This window comes from Tupaia chinensis, unplaced genomic scaffold, assembly GCF_000334495.1.
Source record: "Tupaia chinensis unplaced genomic scaffold, TupChi_1.0 Scaffold138517_1, whole genome shotgun sequence".
NCBI classification, from domain to species: Eukaryota; Metazoa; Chordata; class Mammalia; order Scandentia; family Tupaiidae; genus Tupaia; species Tupaia belangeri.
In genome coordinates, this window is record NW_006198412.1 from 343,269 (window position 1) to 361,109 (window position 17,841).

General features: G+C 44.3%; 2 protein-coding genes across 3 annotated transcripts in view; one reads left to right on the forward strand and one right to left on the reverse strand.

Annotated features, from left to right (window-relative positions):
- The window catches only part of VANGL1 (VANGL planar cell polarity protein 1), a 47,078-nt gene extending 43,364 nt beyond the window's left edge, over nucleotides 1–3,714 (forward strand). The window contains exons 7-8 of one of the 2 annotated variants that reach the window (XR_003546678.1): nucleotides 290–783; nucleotides 1,004–3,714. Coding sequence is in view for 1 of the 2 variants with exons in the window: in XM_027765509.1 (XP_027621310.1) it covers nucleotides 290–550 (261 nt within the window). In the remaining variant the exon portion in view is untranslated. Of the gene's footprint in view, nucleotides 1–289; nucleotides 789–1,003 lie in introns of those variants that run through there. The other variant, XM_027765509.1, reaches the window with a different exon arrangement.
- An 11,841-nt stretch (nucleotides 3,715–15,555) lies between these two features.
- Nucleotides 15,556–17,841, reverse strand: part of CASQ2 (calsequestrin 2) — a 69,223-nt gene continuing 66,937 nt past the window's right edge. The window contains exon 11 of the mRNA XM_006161386.3: nucleotides 15,556–16,031. Within this exon, the coding sequence (XP_006161448.1) occupies nucleotides 15,819–16,031 (213 nt within the window). The 3' untranslated portion in view covers nucleotides 15,556–15,818. The remainder of the gene's footprint in view (nucleotides 16,032–17,841) is intronic.

Below are 17,841 nucleotides of genomic sequence, written 5' to 3' on the forward strand. Positions count from 1 at the left end.
GCCACGCCATAATCCCTTCTCCTCCATTCTCTTCTTGGGATTTTGGGCATGCATACACATGTGCCTGGTGTGAGTTTTAAGCCACCAGTTCTAGGATTCGAACTGCAGTTGACTACATGGGAGTTCAGCGACGTAACCATTGTACCATCTGCTGGTCCCATTCACTGTACATCTTTACAGCATACAAATATGGCAGAAATCTTAAAGAAAAGGATGGCAGGACTCCCTCAGAACGGGAGTGGGACATTTCTTCCCTAACACCCTAATAGGCTTTCTCATCTGCTTCCAGGCCTTCCTAGAACGTTACCTCAGCGCAGGCCCCACGCTGCAGTATGACAAGGATCGCTGGCTCTCTACGCAATGGAGACTTGTTAGTGATGAGGCTGTGACCAACGGATTACGGGATGGAATTGTTTTTGTCCTTAAATGCTTGGACTTCAGCCTCGTAGTCAATGTGAAAAAAATCCCATTCATCGTCCTCTCTGAAGAGTTCATAGACCCCAAATCTCACAAGTTTGTCCTTCGCTTACAGTCTGAGACATCAGTTTAAAAGTTCTATATTTGTGGCTTTATAAAAAAAAAGAAGAAAAATATATAAAGATATATATACATATATATATATACACACACACCAGAGGGGTGTCTTTTTTGTTTTGTTTTTTGTTTTATTCTTCATTGCGGACTGAAGCTGGCAGATGACAGACCAGTATCCTTTGAACATCTGCACTTTATTCGGAAGGAAGCAGGGATGCCCACCCTGATTAAGACACCTGACTTTTGCAGGTGAGATATCTCAAGAAGCCAAAAGAAGAATATAAAGATATATATACATATATATATATACACACACACCAGAGGGGTGTCTTTTTTGTTTTGTTTTTTGTTTTATTCTTCATTGCGGACTGAAGCTGGCAGATGACAGACCAGTATCCTTTGAACATCTGCACTTTATTCGGAAGGAAGCAGGGATGCCCACCCTGATTAAGACACCTGACTTTTGCAGGTGAGATATCTCAAGAAGCCAGTCCCTGGAGTTTCTGGGACAGCTGTAAACCAAAGTGGAGCTGGCACGTTCTTGGGAGCCTCGCCTTTCGACAGGAAGTCCCTGCTTTCCGTCCAGTTCTCGTCCCCCCACCATTGCCTCTGGTTGACGCGTAGACTTCAAGGGGACACGTCTTTATTCTGTTTCAGGAAACCAGACACTCCATGTCCACCTATGTATTTGTGTGTGCAAATGTGCAGTACCACATGGCCCACGTGAGTTGTGGGCAGTTCAGGAAATGCCTGCCTTCATCTTTGTTCTTTGTTGCCTTAGATTCTTCGAGAAATATCACAACGAAAAATGTGCACTCTCAGTGTATAGCTATTAAGTGATTTTACTTTGTATTTTTCCCAAAGAGAAACTACCATCTCTGTTTCTGATCCTGTTCCTCTATGGGCTTAAAGCAGGTAGCTCTTTCCCAACCCTACAATTGCCCACCCAGTTTCCACTCCTTCCTGCCCTCCCTGGCATGCATATCACGCCCGAGCTGGCTGGCAGCCCTGGCCAGGCAAGCTCAGCCTTTCAGAGCTGACGGCCCCAGCTCTCCAGGTATGCCCTCAGGCCCTTTGCACAGATTGTCCCCACAGTGTGGAGTGCCACCAGGTAGAACACAGGGAGAACATGCCCAGTGACCTCTTAAGCTGCTGCAGGAACCCTGTCTCACCTATTTCTCCACCCCACTGTCCTGCACCAGCTTGGGGGGAGACAAACACTGTGACTCTTAGGTGAGCAGGCACAGCTTGGAGCCAACCTAATTTCTGGGAATGTAAGTTCCCCACAGCACTCATGCAACTGCCCTGTCAAGAGAGACCAAACAGTGCCAACCACACTGGCCACTCCTGTGTCCAGGCCCTGTGTTTTCTGACCACCATCACTGTGCAACTCATCATCTTACCACTTACTACCAGCTAGGGGCTTGTTTACCTCCTGATGTGTACATTACTGCCAGGTGTTGGTCAAGTGGGGCAAAGGAAATGGACCCTTGGTGGAGTTTAGGGCAGGGAGACTAGGGATCCAGTCTTCTAGTCCAGAGTGGTTCATCTGCGGTCTGTTTCAGTGGGCTTTCCCCTGGCCCTGGGAAAGTAATGCTGCCTGGGCCATGGGCAGAGGCACCATCCTGACAGAGCCCTGCTACAGGGAAGCCCTCGGGAGCACATCTGGACCCTGTGCAGTGCGCTGTCTTTGCCTCTGTTTGCCTTCCTGCATCTGCAACAAACTTTTAAAACACATTCACTATTATTTTTCATCTAGGGTAATGAGTTACTTTGCTTTTGTAAAGGATGACTCCGTCAAAATGCTTTTTGTATTTTGTGCACGTACCCTTACTATTTGATGCGTTCTGCGAGTGGTACAGTATTTCGTGTGTCATTTTAAAAATCAAAATCAGATATTTGTAGCATACCTGTACCTGAAAAAGTAAACAATGTTGTTGAGTCAACAACCTTCAGCTCAAAAAGATGTGTTGGAGAAGGAAGGGGACACCTCGGCAATGGCATGGAGCCAAGTCGTACTGTGTAACTACGTGGTTCCGTTTATGAGAAACACCTGCCGTGGCACCATGGTGCTTTTGTTCTTCGTCTTTGCCTTTCGGTCCCTTCAAACTGGAAGTTCCATGTCATTTGTTTCTCAGGAAATATTTTGGAATATAGGATAAAGGGTGGTGAATATGTGTGAGACCTGGCTGTGTAAAGATAATGTCCCAGACTACATGTGTCCGAAGCGGCTGGATCACGAATATGGTACGATTGAAAGTGCCATGCGTGTATACACCTACAGGTGGCAATGACCGTTCACCAGCATCCTAAACACTACGCTTCCAAGCCTGTCTTAGATGACCAGTCCAGACGGGGTTAAGTCCGATTCATTTGCTTTGGCATGTACCTTCCCAGCGGTGTGAAGAAAGGTTTAAATTAAGGAATTTATTTTCTCTCTCCCTCTCCCAATCTGCATAGGAGAATGTCAGACTTTCAGAAATGATTGTTTCTGTTTTAAATTGAGGATCGATTTTTTTTTTTTACACTGACTTTGTATTGTGTCCTTTTGAAAAGAATAACAAAATAAAATGCAGGATCTTTGTGTAAAGCCTTTGCACTTTTAACCTCTTAATAGCTTGAGTGACTGGTGCAGTGGGAACAATGGAAATGGCATGAAAACTGTTTAAGATTTCAGAGAGCTGCATCATATTGAACACAGTGCATTTCAGTTATGGAGCCAGTAGGCAATTCTTTCTAAAAAGGGGATAGAGCTGTGCCCTAAGGCTAGTAGAGTATATGTTCATATTAGAGAATATAGGATTTTATATGCCTTAAATGTTTATAGATTTTCTATAACTTTCAACCTAAGTTATTAAAATTTGAACGTTAACTGTTAAAAGGAAAGGACTTAATGAGTATATGTCTGAGATTGCTCTTTCCTGGTGAACTTTTTACCCAGTAGATAACTATGGTTCTTACATGGATACTTTTGAAGACAGGACTTTTTTCTTTTTTTTAAATATACCAGGGACTGAATATTAAAATAGAAAAGTCTGCATTCTTAGAAATGGAAGGGATTTAAAGTTATGTAGTTCACCTGTCATTTGCATTATCAGTGAAGTCAAAATGTATACTATTTTGGGAACCAGCAGTTAGCGTAATGGCTATGTCGCTGGACTCCCACGTAGTCGACCGTGGTTCGTGTCCCGGACCCGGTGACTTAAAACTCACGCTGGGCGCGTGTGCGTGCATGCCCAAGATCCCGAGAGGAGAATGGAGGAGAAGGGATTGCGGCGTGACCATCCCCCCTGGGGGGTGATTTCTCGCTTTCTGTCTCTATGTCTCTCTCTGTCTGTCTGGCAAGCGCACGCGCCCTACAGTGAAAATCTCTCCCCCCCCCAAAAAAAATGTATACTATTTTTCTAAAGTTCATGAAATTGACCCTAAAAATAATGTGTCATCATCATTTTATTGCCAACTATTACCTCCCTTTCTCCCTCTCTCTCCTTCCCTTTTGAAATCCACATAGAGGACAATTTTTTTTTTTTTAAAGTTTATTTCTTCCGTGAGAGATTGAAAGACAGACACTTCACAAGGTCTTGACTCTGACCCACCTCTGGTCCAAGCTGGCCCAGATCATGAGTGTGCGAATGAGGGGGCGGTCCCAGGAGATGAACCTAGAACCTTCTCCATTTGCATCCAGTGGTGTTATGATCGCCCCACCCCCCGGCCCAGTTCTTTACAGCACGTGGTAAGAGGTAGGTGTCCCTAGTGTGTTTGTCATGTGGTTCCACTGTCGCTTTTTAGTAGGGAGACTGGCTGTGCTGTTGTGGTTGAAGGGTAGGGTGCTCACCCTTCTGCTGTCTTTTCCATGTTGGTGTATCATTTTCTCATTTTGCATCTCATCTTGACTTTCTTATGCGTGTGTTTACGTCACAGCTAAAGCACTGTAGGTACACAGCCTACTGAACTGGCAGAAGTTATTGCCGTCTTTACCTCCAGCCACAAACTAAGCGAGTGTTCTGGCCATGCAGTGAAGCCAACATCGCTGAGTTCTTGGTGTGCCCTCTTCCGTTAGGGCACTACTATGTAGGACTTTCTAAATGGGATCACATATTTGCTTGTGGGTAGGCGTTTCCATATACGTGAGCATTTCTGGGCGCATATGCTGCCCGCTGGATGGCACATTTGTGTGTTAGACATCTGAACATCTGTGTTCTCTGTAGCAGATAGGGGTGTGGACCTCAGTAGATGTGTGTGGGTTGTGTATATGGCCAAGCATGATTGTGCATGAGGGTGTATGTGTTTCCATGTATGGTCGGTGCTTGAGAGATTTCCTAATAGTTCCCATCCTTTGGGACTCCTGACCCTAAAGCCATGGACTTCTCCCAACCCTCTTGTATTCTTCCTCTCAGTTACACTGGCTTCTGCCCCAGGGATAAATGACTTTAGTATAGCAATGTCTTGCTGAGAGCCTGCTGTCCTGTCAGTCAGTCCATTGGACCCTTTCTTGCTTTGGGACTGTATAACCCAATCAGCATGAAGCTTACAAAGGAAGGTCACGCTCCATGAGAATCACTGCTCCACCATCACTACCCTGAAGCCTTACTATATACTTCTTAATATAACTTAAAAATTGGGCTTCATAAAAAAGCCAAAATGATTGGTTGCTAAAAGTAGCACAGAAATGTTGTTAACATATATATTTAAATAGTCTGGGCAGAGTCCACGATTGTCAAGTGATGTGTTTCTGGGTAGTGTTTGTGCTGTATGGATCTTGTTACAAAAAATAAATCACTACTGTGAATTCGCTACTATATAATCTTGTGGTCATATTCCATTAAAAACAAAATATGAATTATTATTAAGCCCATAGTGTAGTTCTTCAATGGTATTCAGTGCAATAGTGAACTGAGAGTTTAAATACTCCATTAAAATCACCGTATTGGGGGACCAGTAGATGGCATAATGGTTACTTTGCTGGACTTCCATGGAGTTGACTGGTTCGAGGCCCCGATCCTATGGCTTAAAACTCACTTTGAGCGCATGTGTGTGCATGCCTAAAATCCCAAGAGAAGAATGGAGAAGTGATTGCAGCATGGGCATCCCCCCTGGGAGGGTGACTTCTTGCTTTCTGTCCCTCTGGTAAGCACAAATTCCCTTATAGCAAAAAATCTCTCAAAAAAAAAAAAGTCACCGTATTGGGCTTTAACCAAATGAAGGCTCAGAAAATTCTATATTATATCCCATTTTGACATAATGTATGTTGGTCAAAGAAGAAAGGGAAGAGCACAAACACATATCAGATATCTTTATCCGATACTGTTCTACACAACCATTTTATCCTCACATTTCTTTAAGGGAGGAATTTCATTTTTATGGGCAAAAAGGGGAAGATCAGAGAGGGAGGGACTTGCTCAAGGTTTCGTGGCTGGTAAATGGAATTTCAAACTAGGTGTTTGAGTCCAGTTCCTTAGTTTGCTGTACTTTGGTGTCTGAGCTGAACGCTGTGGTCTCTCTGGATGTGGAGGATGGTCTGAGTCAGAACCTGGGCCGCAGGTTCTACTGGGAGGCGGGATTCCTTCTTTCACTTCCTTGAGAGGCTTCCCCACTCTGCTGCCAGATTTCTTAGGCTATTCAATGGGAAGAGCTTGAGAACCCCATTCCTGAAGAGAAGCCCAGCCCTCCCAGGACTGCACCACACCAGACAGAGAGGTGGTGTCCCTCCCCACACCCTCCCCCACACCACCCTCTTCCACCCTCCGCCCCCTCCCTGCTGGTGAGGGCAGGACGGGATTCTGGGTGCAAACTGGCATGCAGGGACCTGACCTGGTTCTCCTAGGGAAGTCCCAGCTGGTGTTTCTGGCCTTGCCCCTGGACACTGGTGCTCTCATCAAGCAGCTTGCCACCTGCTATTTCTCCACACTTGCCCTCAAGACTTTTGACAGAACAGACCTAAAATAGAACTCTGAAAACACCGTTTCTCTCCATTCCATTGTCTGTCATTTTTGGTTCAGTCATGCACGAACCTTCTTTTTCTGCCGTACTGTTTGCTTTCAATGGAAGCCAGGAAAGGGGAGCTGTGCTTATGTCCCTCCACAAGGAAGGAAAACAACTTCTGAAGGGTGAATGGGAAATGTGAAACTGCTGAACTAAATTGGATTTTAAGACTCTGAGTCTCTTTTACCAGGTCCACTTCTACTTGGATCATTTGTCTTACCTGTAAAATAAATCTCTCTAGCGGGTTGTTTTAGAATCTCCCCAACACAGCAGATTCCTAAAGCCTGCTGTAGGTCAGTAAAGGCTACTTTCAATGTGACACTAAAAGTCTGCAATTTATGGCTCAGCGCAGAAATGTTACTGTTTCGTCTTTGTCGTGGAATGAAGACACTGTAATCTTAAGCCTTGGGGACAGATGTGACGCACCCAGAAACTTTTGTCTTCAGCGTGTCTTTCACACTCTTGGTACTGAAATAACATTTGCGTAAATGTGAATGTGCAGTTGTCTGTTTTCATATATGCCTATGTTTTCTGACCTTTCATTTGTGGCAATTAATTTTCATTGGGAAGTTGCTCATCATTTAGGAATTTCTAAACCCTAAAACGCCCTCAGCCTAGGAAAGCTTCATCTGGGAGGACCAGACACTTGCTCAGGGAATTTGAGATGGGACTCGGGCACTTGGCCTGCTGGAGACAAGTTTCGTTCAAGTCAGGTAGGGAATCCAGATCGTTGCACACCATCATGTGCCAGGGCCAGTAGAAAGATGGGGCAGTGCTTGTCAACTGCCAGTGGCCTTCAACTATAGAAGTAACGGACTACTAACTTACTGTTGATCGTCATTTTAAAAAAGGAAAAAAAAAAAAAAAAAAAGGTATACAAGAAAATCTAAACCTTGGCTGGAATTCCTTATTTTTATAATAAATTCCCTGTAGACTTTAATTAAAGTCCTCTAGGATCCCCTAAATTATGACATAATTAGCCCAGTTGGATTTCTAAGCAGTCATTGATGAATGTATCTAATGCATAGGTGCAGACATCAGCAGGGATAGGGGCAGATAATGACTTACTGGGTGGTGAGTTCACCTTGCAGACCACTTCCTTTAAAAAGATCTAGTGAGAGAACTGGGGAGACCTCGGCCAGGTCTTAGTCAAGACAACATTGACGAGGTATACAAGAAAATCTAAACATTGGCTGGAATTCCTTATTTTTATAATAAATTCCCTGTAGACTTTAATTAAAGTCCTCTAGGATCCCCTAAATTATGACATAATTAGCCCAGTTGGATTTCTAAGCAGTCATTGATGAATGTATCTAATGCATAGGTGCAGACATCAGCAGGGATAGGGGCAGATAATGACTTACTGGGTGGTGAGTTCACCTTGCAGACCACTTCCTTTAAAAAGATCTAGTGAGAGAACTGGGGAGACCTCGGCCAGGTCTTAGTCAAGACAACATTGACGATTGTTTTGTTTAAAAGACTTTTAAGTTACTAGATTTCGAATCCAGCATCCATCTACAAAGTTCAGTGGTGAAACCATCTGTCTCTATCTGATGGAGTCGTAACTGTACAAGATGTGACCAGCCTTGTGTGTTCTTTCCTATTAATGCATACTGTACTTAACCGTGAGGGACAGCTTTGCCAACCAGCCTCATGGTTACTGTCAACGCTGAAAACTGAGCGTGGATTCCTGCATAAACCAAGCAGTGGGCTCTATTGAAACACTTTTAACATGTAAATGAATGGATTACCATTCCAACAACCACCTGCACTGGACTATTGACTTGTGTTCCTGAGGTTTACTATGAAACCTGTTCTCATTGTGATGCCGGAAGCAGTTTAGTGTCTAAGGCAGACACGGTGTGCCTGGCATCCAAGTTATTCTGTTCCCTCTTGGGTCCTCCAGGGATAGCCCTCCCCCATCCCAACTAACTGTAAAACACTTTACACACTACATTTTTTTATACCATAAACTTGGAAAATAAATTGAAACCTCAAATTGGATGTTGTTTCTTTTCTTTGTGTGATTACTTCCATGTAAAAAAGTCACCTGCTTTTTAGGGAATATTTTCACTCTTGCATCATTTTGGTACTCTCCTAAAGACAACCTGTCATGTTTCTATGGAAATCAACACACTTACAAGCTAGATGGGGAAAGGAGGATTACCACTGTAAGAAAACTTCTGGTTGTCAATCATTTTACAGTGAAGAAAATGTTTTAAATGAGTAGATAACTAAAAATAAAACCCTTTCCTGCTAAAACAGACTTTTTGAGTAAAACAGCAAGTGAAAAAAAGATCTTTGAGTCACATAAGGTAGAAGAAAATGTCAGACCCTGAATTTGGGGAGTGGTATTGGATTGATTTTGCAAGTGACTTGATGAACTGAGTTTAAATTATCAATTTATTTTAGTTAAGTCTAGAATAGAGGAGAAGGGTTTGCGACATGGTCATTTCCCTTGGGGAGTAATTTCTTGCTTTCTGTCTGTCTCTTTCTGCTGAGTGCATGTGCCTTATAGCAATAAATCTCTTTAAAAAAAAAGAATTCTAGTTGTCATTGCTCTAAAAAGTTCAGATTGATAAAATGTCACATTAAGTCTAAAAATGGCTCTTAATTCACCTTGTGAGCATTTGTTCCGCAGGTGCACTAAAATCAGCGAATGTGTAGGTGGCTGTGGTCTTTCTGTTTGCACAGAGATGGGCTTAGCACATCTGCCCTCATCCCAGGCTGCTTTGCTTCCCTTTTCTTTTCTTCGTGTGATTATTTCCATGTAAAAAGTCGCCTGCCTTTTTAGGGAATATTTTCACAAGGCTGTATTTCTAGGAGTTTCTGCTAACTGGGGAAAGAGCGCATCCAGCATCGGAAACCTCAAGGAGCCAAAGAGATCCTGTTTCTTTAGCAGTTGTCTATCCTAAGCAAATCTGAACAGATGATACCATGTCACCAACAACTTTTTAGGTTAAGACAAACTTTCAATAATCACTAGTTTTTTTTTTTTTTTTGACACATTCTTAATGGAAAGAAGAGCTGTTAAGTTAGCTTTACATCAAGCTTAGAGAATATTCAGCAAACAAAGTTTACTAAGTACTTATCTGAATTTAGGCACTGAGGTTAGAGCCAAATCAGCCAGTCTTTTCCCTAAGGTTGCTTTTGGAGTAATAGGGAGAGGATGTGTAAATAACGGTACAGAAAGTTACAGATTCCCGAAGAGAGGTGTGCACAGGGTGCGGGGAGGGCTCAGTGAAGAGGTGGCCAGTCTGCCTGGGGCAAGACCGGGAAAGCGTCATGGACCTACAGGAAGCTGGCTGAGAGTTTGCTCGGCTGGCACAGATGGGGAAGGACAGGCTTTCCAGTAGACAGAACAGCATGAGCCAAAGCTTGGAGGGTGTTAAACAGTCTGGAAGCTTCCACTGACTTCAGATTCTAAGATTAGAGGGGCCAAGCGGTTGGAAGGTGTCATGAGAGACAAGGCTGGTAAGGTATACAAGAGGCAGCTCACATGGACCTTGAATGTCCTGCAGAGGAGACTGACTTTCTCCCATGGCAAAGCTAGCCTTGAGCCCCTACCTTATTGTCAGGGGTATCGACTCAACTTCTGCGAAAATCACAACTGGATGCCATAATTCCAAATGAGGCGTTTGGATGCCATAATCCAAAACCAGATGGTCCGCATGCACTCCACACATGCAGTGGAAATCGCCCCAGCTGGTCTAGTGCTGTCTATTCCATGAACCCAGAAATCGCCAAGGTCAGCACCGTTCAGATTTTGCTTTCTTTATATGTGAAGAACACTCCAAAGGCCTTTGATTTTTTTGTTGTTTTGTTTTAAGGTTTTTGCCATAGGGCATGTGTGCTTGCTGGAAAGAGAAACAGAGGAAAAGTGAGAAATCATCCCTGGGGGGGATGTCCATGGTGCAATGCCTTCTTCATTCTCCACCTGGGATTTTGGTCACATATGAACACGCACCTGGCATAATTTTCAAACCACCAGCTCTGGGACTAAAACTGCAGTCGGCCATGTGGGAGTCCAGTGTCATAGCCAGCACACCACCTGCTGGCCCAGAACTTGTGGTTTTACAAAAACCTACTATTTCTCTTCTCCAAACTCATACTCCTCCATCTAGACTCATCATCTGGCAGTCAAAAACATTTCCTTTAATAGCTCACTCTTTGCCCTCTTAGTTTCCAAAGAATAATCATAAATTCCTATTAGGAATATAGAGTCATTGAAGAATTTCAGGCATGTGTGTAACATGATCAGTTTTTCATTTTGGAGAGATCACTCAAGTGTAGAGCATGGGCTGGTTGGAACTGGGAGACCAGCCAGAACCTTTCAATAACAGGAGGGAGGCTGGAAAAGCTTCACATCAACACAGTGAGGGTGGGTGAAGAGACGCGGACAGGAGTTATTGCCATCCGATGTGGGAGTGAGACAACTGAGGGGTTGCCTGAGCACTGTCAGAAGGGCTGCTGCTTCCCTGCTCCACTGCTTCTGAGAAGAAGGACCTTTCCTGGAACAGTCCTGGCCTTTCGCTCAGCCCTGGTTCTTATCCCAAGAGAGAGCGGGCTCCTAGCTATTGGGCAGCACCCAGTCGTCAGGCTGAAGTTCATGTATGTGGAAGGGTCTAGACATTTCCTTCTCCCTCTTGCCTCTTGGCCACTGAGAGGCAATGGCCTGGGTTCTTGCTGCACCTCTGACTCCCTTGGGTGGGCTACACTTGGAAGCAGGACCCAGGGAAGCCCATTCTCCCAAGCTCTGGTCTCCAAAGTACTGCTTTCCAGTAATAAAGGCAATACTTGGGACTCTGCTGACTTCTCTTTTCTTTTCTTTTTTTTTTTTTTTTGGAGAGGTTTTTGCAATAGGGCGCGTGCGCTCGCCAGACAGAGAGAGACAGAGAGACAGAAAGCAAGAAATCACCTCCCAGGGGGGATGGCCACACCGTAATCCCTTCTCCTCTATTCTCCTCTCGGGATCTTGAGCACACACGCACATGCACCTGGTGTGAGTTTTAAGCCACAGGGTCCAGGACACGAACCGTGGTCGACTACATGGGAGCCAGTGACATAGACATTACTCTAATTGCTGGTCCCCCTGACCTTTCTTTTTAACCTAACTTCTCAGTTCAGAGCTCAGTCAGGAGCTGATATACCTATGAGACGTACAAAAGGAGCTGTCTGGGGCAGGCAGTGGACTGATCTGTCGAAGGTAGACAGTTGGCACTCAGGAGAGGACGAGCTAGAGACAAAGGGCCTTGAAGCCACAGGTGATGAAAAGACCCCGGGAAATAGGAAAAGTAATACTTCCAACCCTGCCTATGTCAGCACCCAAGTTACTCTTAAATTACCTGGCTCTGCAGGTCTGGGCTGCTGACGGGGTCTACTCTCCAAAATAAGCTCAAGCATGATTCTGATGCTCGCTGACCAGGACTGTGAACCCTGGTGAGTGTAGTTGGTTCGAGGACAGAGGCTCAGAACCCACCAGCACTGAAAGAGACATTTGTGTGTCTGAGTTTGTCAGGAATTATTGATCAGAAGCTACTTGATAATGATCTATGACTAGTGATACTCACAGAACAGGCTTCCTGGGTGATAAACACAGGGCTGGGATGATACACAATCGTGTTGCAGAAAAGACAAGCTCATTTCAAGTTATAAGATGATGTTTAACAGAAACACATTGAAAATCATTGTGCATTCTGGATCACACAATGAACTTTTCTTTCTCTTCCCCATTTCAGCCCGAAAGGGATGGCCATTCTCTGGAAGTTCCATGTGGCCTGCATTTCCAATACTGTTTGATTTGATATGGCCTTGGAATGAAAGGGAAAGGGCCATTACATAGTAGGTCAATCAGTGGAAAGGATCATAGCAAATTCATCTGAGTCCATCTTCAGACACTCAGGAAAAAAAAATACAATGCTTTGATCTTTACTTTAAAGAACTTAATTTAATTCAGATCCCTGATGAAAGTATCAAAATGGGGTTGCACTTATACTCCTTCAATGCATACATGTGAGTGTGGGAAAATACCTTGAGCACTGTCTCAGTTTCCTCGCCAATGAATAAGAATAACAGTAAGAGTTGTCTTAAAAGCCTTTCTGAGGATTGAGATATGTGTAAAGCACTTAACATAGTGCTCTGGGCATATGACCAATATTCAATAAAATCAGCTTAAAAAGTTTTACGCCTTGGCCAGCTGCTGGCATGGTGGCTAAGGTGACCGAATCCCACATGGCTGTCGACACGGTTCAAGTCCTGGACCTGGTGGCTTGAAATACATACCGTGAGAGGTGGTATAGTGGTTAAAAAGCGGAACTCCTACATGACTGACCACGGTTCGGGTCCTGGATCTGGCATCTTGAAATCACACCAGGAGCATGTCTGTTTGTACCCAGGATTTCAGAAGAAGAAAGGAAGAGAAGGGATTATGGCATGGCCATCCCCTCTGGGCGGTGATTTCTCACTTTCCCTCTCACCATCTCTCTCTGCCTCTCTCCAGTGAGTACACACTCACTCTGACAAAACCTTAAAAAAAAAAAGAAGAAGAAAAACATGCCATACGCATGTGTATGCATGCCCCAAATCCTGACGGGAGGAAGAAATAAAGAAGGGATTGCAGTGTGGTCATCTCCCATGGGGGTTGCCTTCTCACTTTCTTTCTCTCTCTTTTTCTCTCTGTCTCTCCCTGGTGAACTCAGGGACTCTAGGACACTGAGGAAGAAAAAGTTGAAACCAGTCCAGATGTTTGTGAATCAGTAACACAGCTGGACCCACCTGGGAAAGGTCGTAATGTTCATGTCTGAGAACTTCCCTGAGCATGCTGGCTGTGTGTGTGGATGTCATGATCCCGGCCCGCTGAGAGTTGCGGCATAAAGACCCTATTGGAGGTGCCCGTCTCTTTCTCTGACAGAAGAAATAAATAAATGAAATGTTTAAATAGTTTAACTAAATAGCACTGGTATTTACAAACAGTGCCAGCTTAGCATCCAGTGTATCCGAAATGGGAGTATCAAAATATGATTGAAACTTAATCATACTCCTTAGGTCTCTGAGAATGAGAGAATTTTCATAAGCTGGGAAATAGGCCACACGTATGATAGACCATACTCCTTGGCTATATGAAAAATCAACTTCAAAGATTGCTTCGAACATTTACTTCCCCAAGAGCTTATTTGAGACATGGCTAGGCCTCATGGGTGGCAACACAGCACAGCTTGGGAAGCACCAGTTTGGTTTTGTGAAGGGAAGAAATAATACCAAGGCCTTATGTTATGGACTGAATTGTGTCCTTCAAAACACGCATGATAAAGCTCTAATTCCCAATGCAACTGTGTTTGGAGACAGGATCTGGAAGGAAGTAATTGAGGTTCAATGAGGTCTTAGCGGCCCTGATTCGCTAGGATAGGTGTCCCTGTAAGAAAAGATACTAGAGCATGCATGCACACTCTCTCTGTGCAGAGAAAGGTTGTATGAGGACACAGCAACAAGGTGGCCCCCTGCAAGTATTTCAGTGAATCAGTTATCCATCCATCAATTCAATAAAGAGTATCTGCTTTGTGATGGGCAAAGTGCTAAGTGCTAAGGATACAAAGATAACCAAACTGACTGACTCATAGGAACAGACAACTTAGTGAAAGGACAAATGTATGTATCATTTAAATAAATGGCATGATCTAAGATATACTTGAAATGCCATAGGAGCAGAGAGGTCACCTAGATAATAGGATAGGATTGTGGTAACACTCGTCCAAACTGGGACTCAAAAAAGAGGAGACGTTTAGGGAAGGAGGGTAATGAGTTGGGTTTGTTGTGATGTGTTTGAAGTGTGCATATAACAGTCCAGAGGCAGTTGAATGAGTGGGTCTACAACTAAAGCAAAAAGTCAAGGTTAGAGACCCATATTTGATGGCCATTAACCCACAAGTGGTAGTTGGTGGGCAGGGGTGATTTTGCTGTGGAAGAGCATATAATGTTAAGAGATGCTGTGAAACACCAATATTTAAAGGAAAGGAAGAAGAAGAGAGGCCAAAAAGGAAGACAGAGAAGAAATAGGTAATAGATGAACCAGATGAGAATGAGCAGGATTAGAAAAATCGAGATAAAATTTTCAAGATAGTTGCAATACTTTGAAAATATGAGTTTAATGACAGGTAGCAAATATTCCACAAAAGGACTGCCCTATTTTCAAAAAATTTGCACAGTGTCTTACACATATGTCGAAAGTTTGAGAAAATAAATTAGAACATTATATTGCACACTTTATGCTAAAACTATCAAGCACAATATCGCTTTTAGACAGTTCAAAAGGCACTTGGGGATATTTTTCTCAGTGCCTCAGAGCATCATTATGAAATCCAATTATAGTTGCTCTGGTCAGCTGTGGGAGTCCTGATACGTGTAAAGTTAGTTAACTGACTGCTGGATAAAGCAGCCTTCACCCTGGACAGCAGCGGCAGAGCAGCAGTGTTCAGATCCAGCTTGGCCTGCAAAACCAGCTGACCCTATCAGAGACATGAACCCCCAGAAAAACGAAACGCCCTTAATCCTTTCAGTATCTCCACTACCTTCCATCGCCACTGGATATGCAAGACTTGTCACCTAGGAAGAAGCTCAAAGAGTAAATGAACCTCCCCATCCTAGTTTCCTAATAGACTAAAGACACCTGTACACACGTTTCAAGGCTTCTCAGTAGCCGTCCAAAGGCTTGGATCTGAGTTCATAATAGACTGACCCAAATTTAAAATCATAAGTTTAGTAGATCCAAGAGAAACTGATTTATAAACCGGTTTCCAACACTAAGCCTTCCCTAAAAGTGACCCTTTTGGCTTGAGGAGGGATCCCAACTGATCTTCTAGGTACTGGGACTATGAATTAGTCATGTTTTCCCTGGGTTCTGAGTCTAACATCCTTCCATGCTTGTGAGTTACTAAGCTGTCCTTCAATGACCGTCACAGTCAAACACAAGAAAACTTGTGCAGAGGTTTTAGGGGATTTTTCTCCCCAGACTGCCGTATTCTGGCAGTGCCATGACCCTGATGATTTGGCAAAGAACAAGAACGGTTCCATGACGGTCAAGACAGTCAGGATGGGAGTAACTGCCCTCTTGCCCCTGCTAAGATTGGGTTTGGAAAGGCTTTTGCGGAGTCGTACTGCTCTTGACTGGAAGGGAGTGGGAAAAGAGATGTTGGAAAGGGAGCAGAGCTGGCGGGTGTAGGGCAGAGCTGCTTGCTGCTGCCTTGTGCTGTCTGGACAGTAGTGAGTAGCTGTGCTTCTGTTTTCATCTGCATCACTTGAAGTGGGAGCTATTCATCGTCGTCATCATCATCGCTATCATCATTATCCTCATCAGAATTATTGTCATCATCATCATTGTCATCATCTTCATCATCTTCATCTTCAACATCATCGTCTTCGGTGTTTATCTTTCCAGAAAGCACATCTTCGATCCAATCTTCCAGCTCCTCAGCAGTGGGTAGGTCATCGTCATCTGGAATCTCCATCCAGACACTGTCAGCCTGCAGTGAGGGAGGGAGAGAGAGAGAGAGAGAGAGCGAGAGCCTGGAGTGTAAGCCCCACCAGAGAGTTCTATGTAGCTGTGCTGAGTGGGTCCCCAGGTCTCTTACACTCATCTGGAGTGTGTGCACAAGGGGACCGTGTGGTAATGCAATAGTGCAAGGCTGACCCACGTGGGAAGTTTCCAGGTTTGGATCTGGAGGCCTCCCTGAATGCACTGGGCACACACGCACCCGTAATCCAGGACTGGCTGAGGCTGGGGGCAAATTGTAGCATGGGGACCTTGTTGGGGGCTCCTTTCTCTCTCTCCTCTTTTTCTCTCTAATGGAAGAAAGAAAGAAACTTTGTGGGCACGTTGTTAAGTGGAAATGCCAAGTGTCAGAATGGTCTGTGTAGTATCTTGTTTATGTAACATAAAAATTACATACCAGCAGGAGGTAGTTCTATACCAGCAGGTGGTGTGGTGGTTAAAGCACTGGATCCCGCATGGCCAATTATGTAGTTTGAGTCCTGGACCCGGCAGCTTGAAAAACATGCTGTATGTGTGTGCATGCATGCCCAAAATCCCAGGAGGAGAAAGGGGGAGAAGAGGTTGCGGTGTGGCCATCTCCCTTGGGGGCTGATTTCTTACTTTCCCTCTATCTCTGTCTCTCTCTCTGTTCTATGGTGAGCACATGTGTCATAGGACATAGATATATATATATATATATATACATATATATTCCATTACCCAGTGGAATATATATATGAAAATTCTGGTAGGATATTCATGCTACAACCACTAATAGTTCCCTCAGAGAATGGGACTAAAGAAGAGGTCAGGACCGTGGGAAAAACTTTCCTTTTTCACCTTATATCCTAATGTTCTATTTTAAAATGTTTTAACTTCAGCATGATTTTAAATGTTATTATCATTAAACTTATTTATTTATGTATTATTTAGAGAAATTTTTGCTATAGGGCATGTGTGCTTGCTGAAGACACAGAGAGTGACAGAGAAACAGAAAGCAAGAAATTAGCCCCTGGGAAGGTGGCCATGCCTCAGTCCCTTCTCCAGTCTCCTCTCGGAATTTTGAGCACACCCTGCATGAGTTTTAAGCTGTCAGGTCTGGGACTTGAACCATGGTTAACTACATGGAAGTCCAGAAATGTAACCATTACACCAACTGCTGGTCCCTATTATCATTGACTTTAAAAGTAGTTTGCAAAATAAATGAGTATGGAACACTGGCAACAAGGTGAAGGACATTGCTAACTGGTCCCTGTTCACAGGCGATTCCTCCATGGTGAATTATGGTTCTAACAGGTCTTCTGTGATCACCCCTCTCTGTCCACTGCATGGTGATATTCTTTCCCACTTCTGCTTTGTTATGGTGTAGTTGCATCAGATATCTGAACCGAGGCCTAATGTTTCTCGTGTCCTGCCAGTCTCCCTTGCTCGCCTTTCCCTCCTACCTTTCAATGGCACCTGCATTGTGAAGAGAATCCCCTTACTCTTGTTTAATGTCCTCCCTTCCCTTCTGTAGGCCTGATCTCCTGGCAGTAGGGTAGTTGCCTGCATGGGCTTCTGGGCCAAAACGGTCCCAGCAGCCATTGTGCAGTGACAACCACAAGTGCACATTCCTCTGTTGCTTGGCTTCGGGATAAACACAGGAGTTTATTTGGGTAGAAAGTTCCACATCTGTGAGTCAGGTCCATAGGGCCCCATAAGCAAGGAAATGTGCCCACGGAAGAGAGCCAAGGAACTGCAGGTTGTGCCTGGCTCAGAGACCAGGTGTAGGCCACGCTGGCAAATCTCCTGCAGACCTTGCC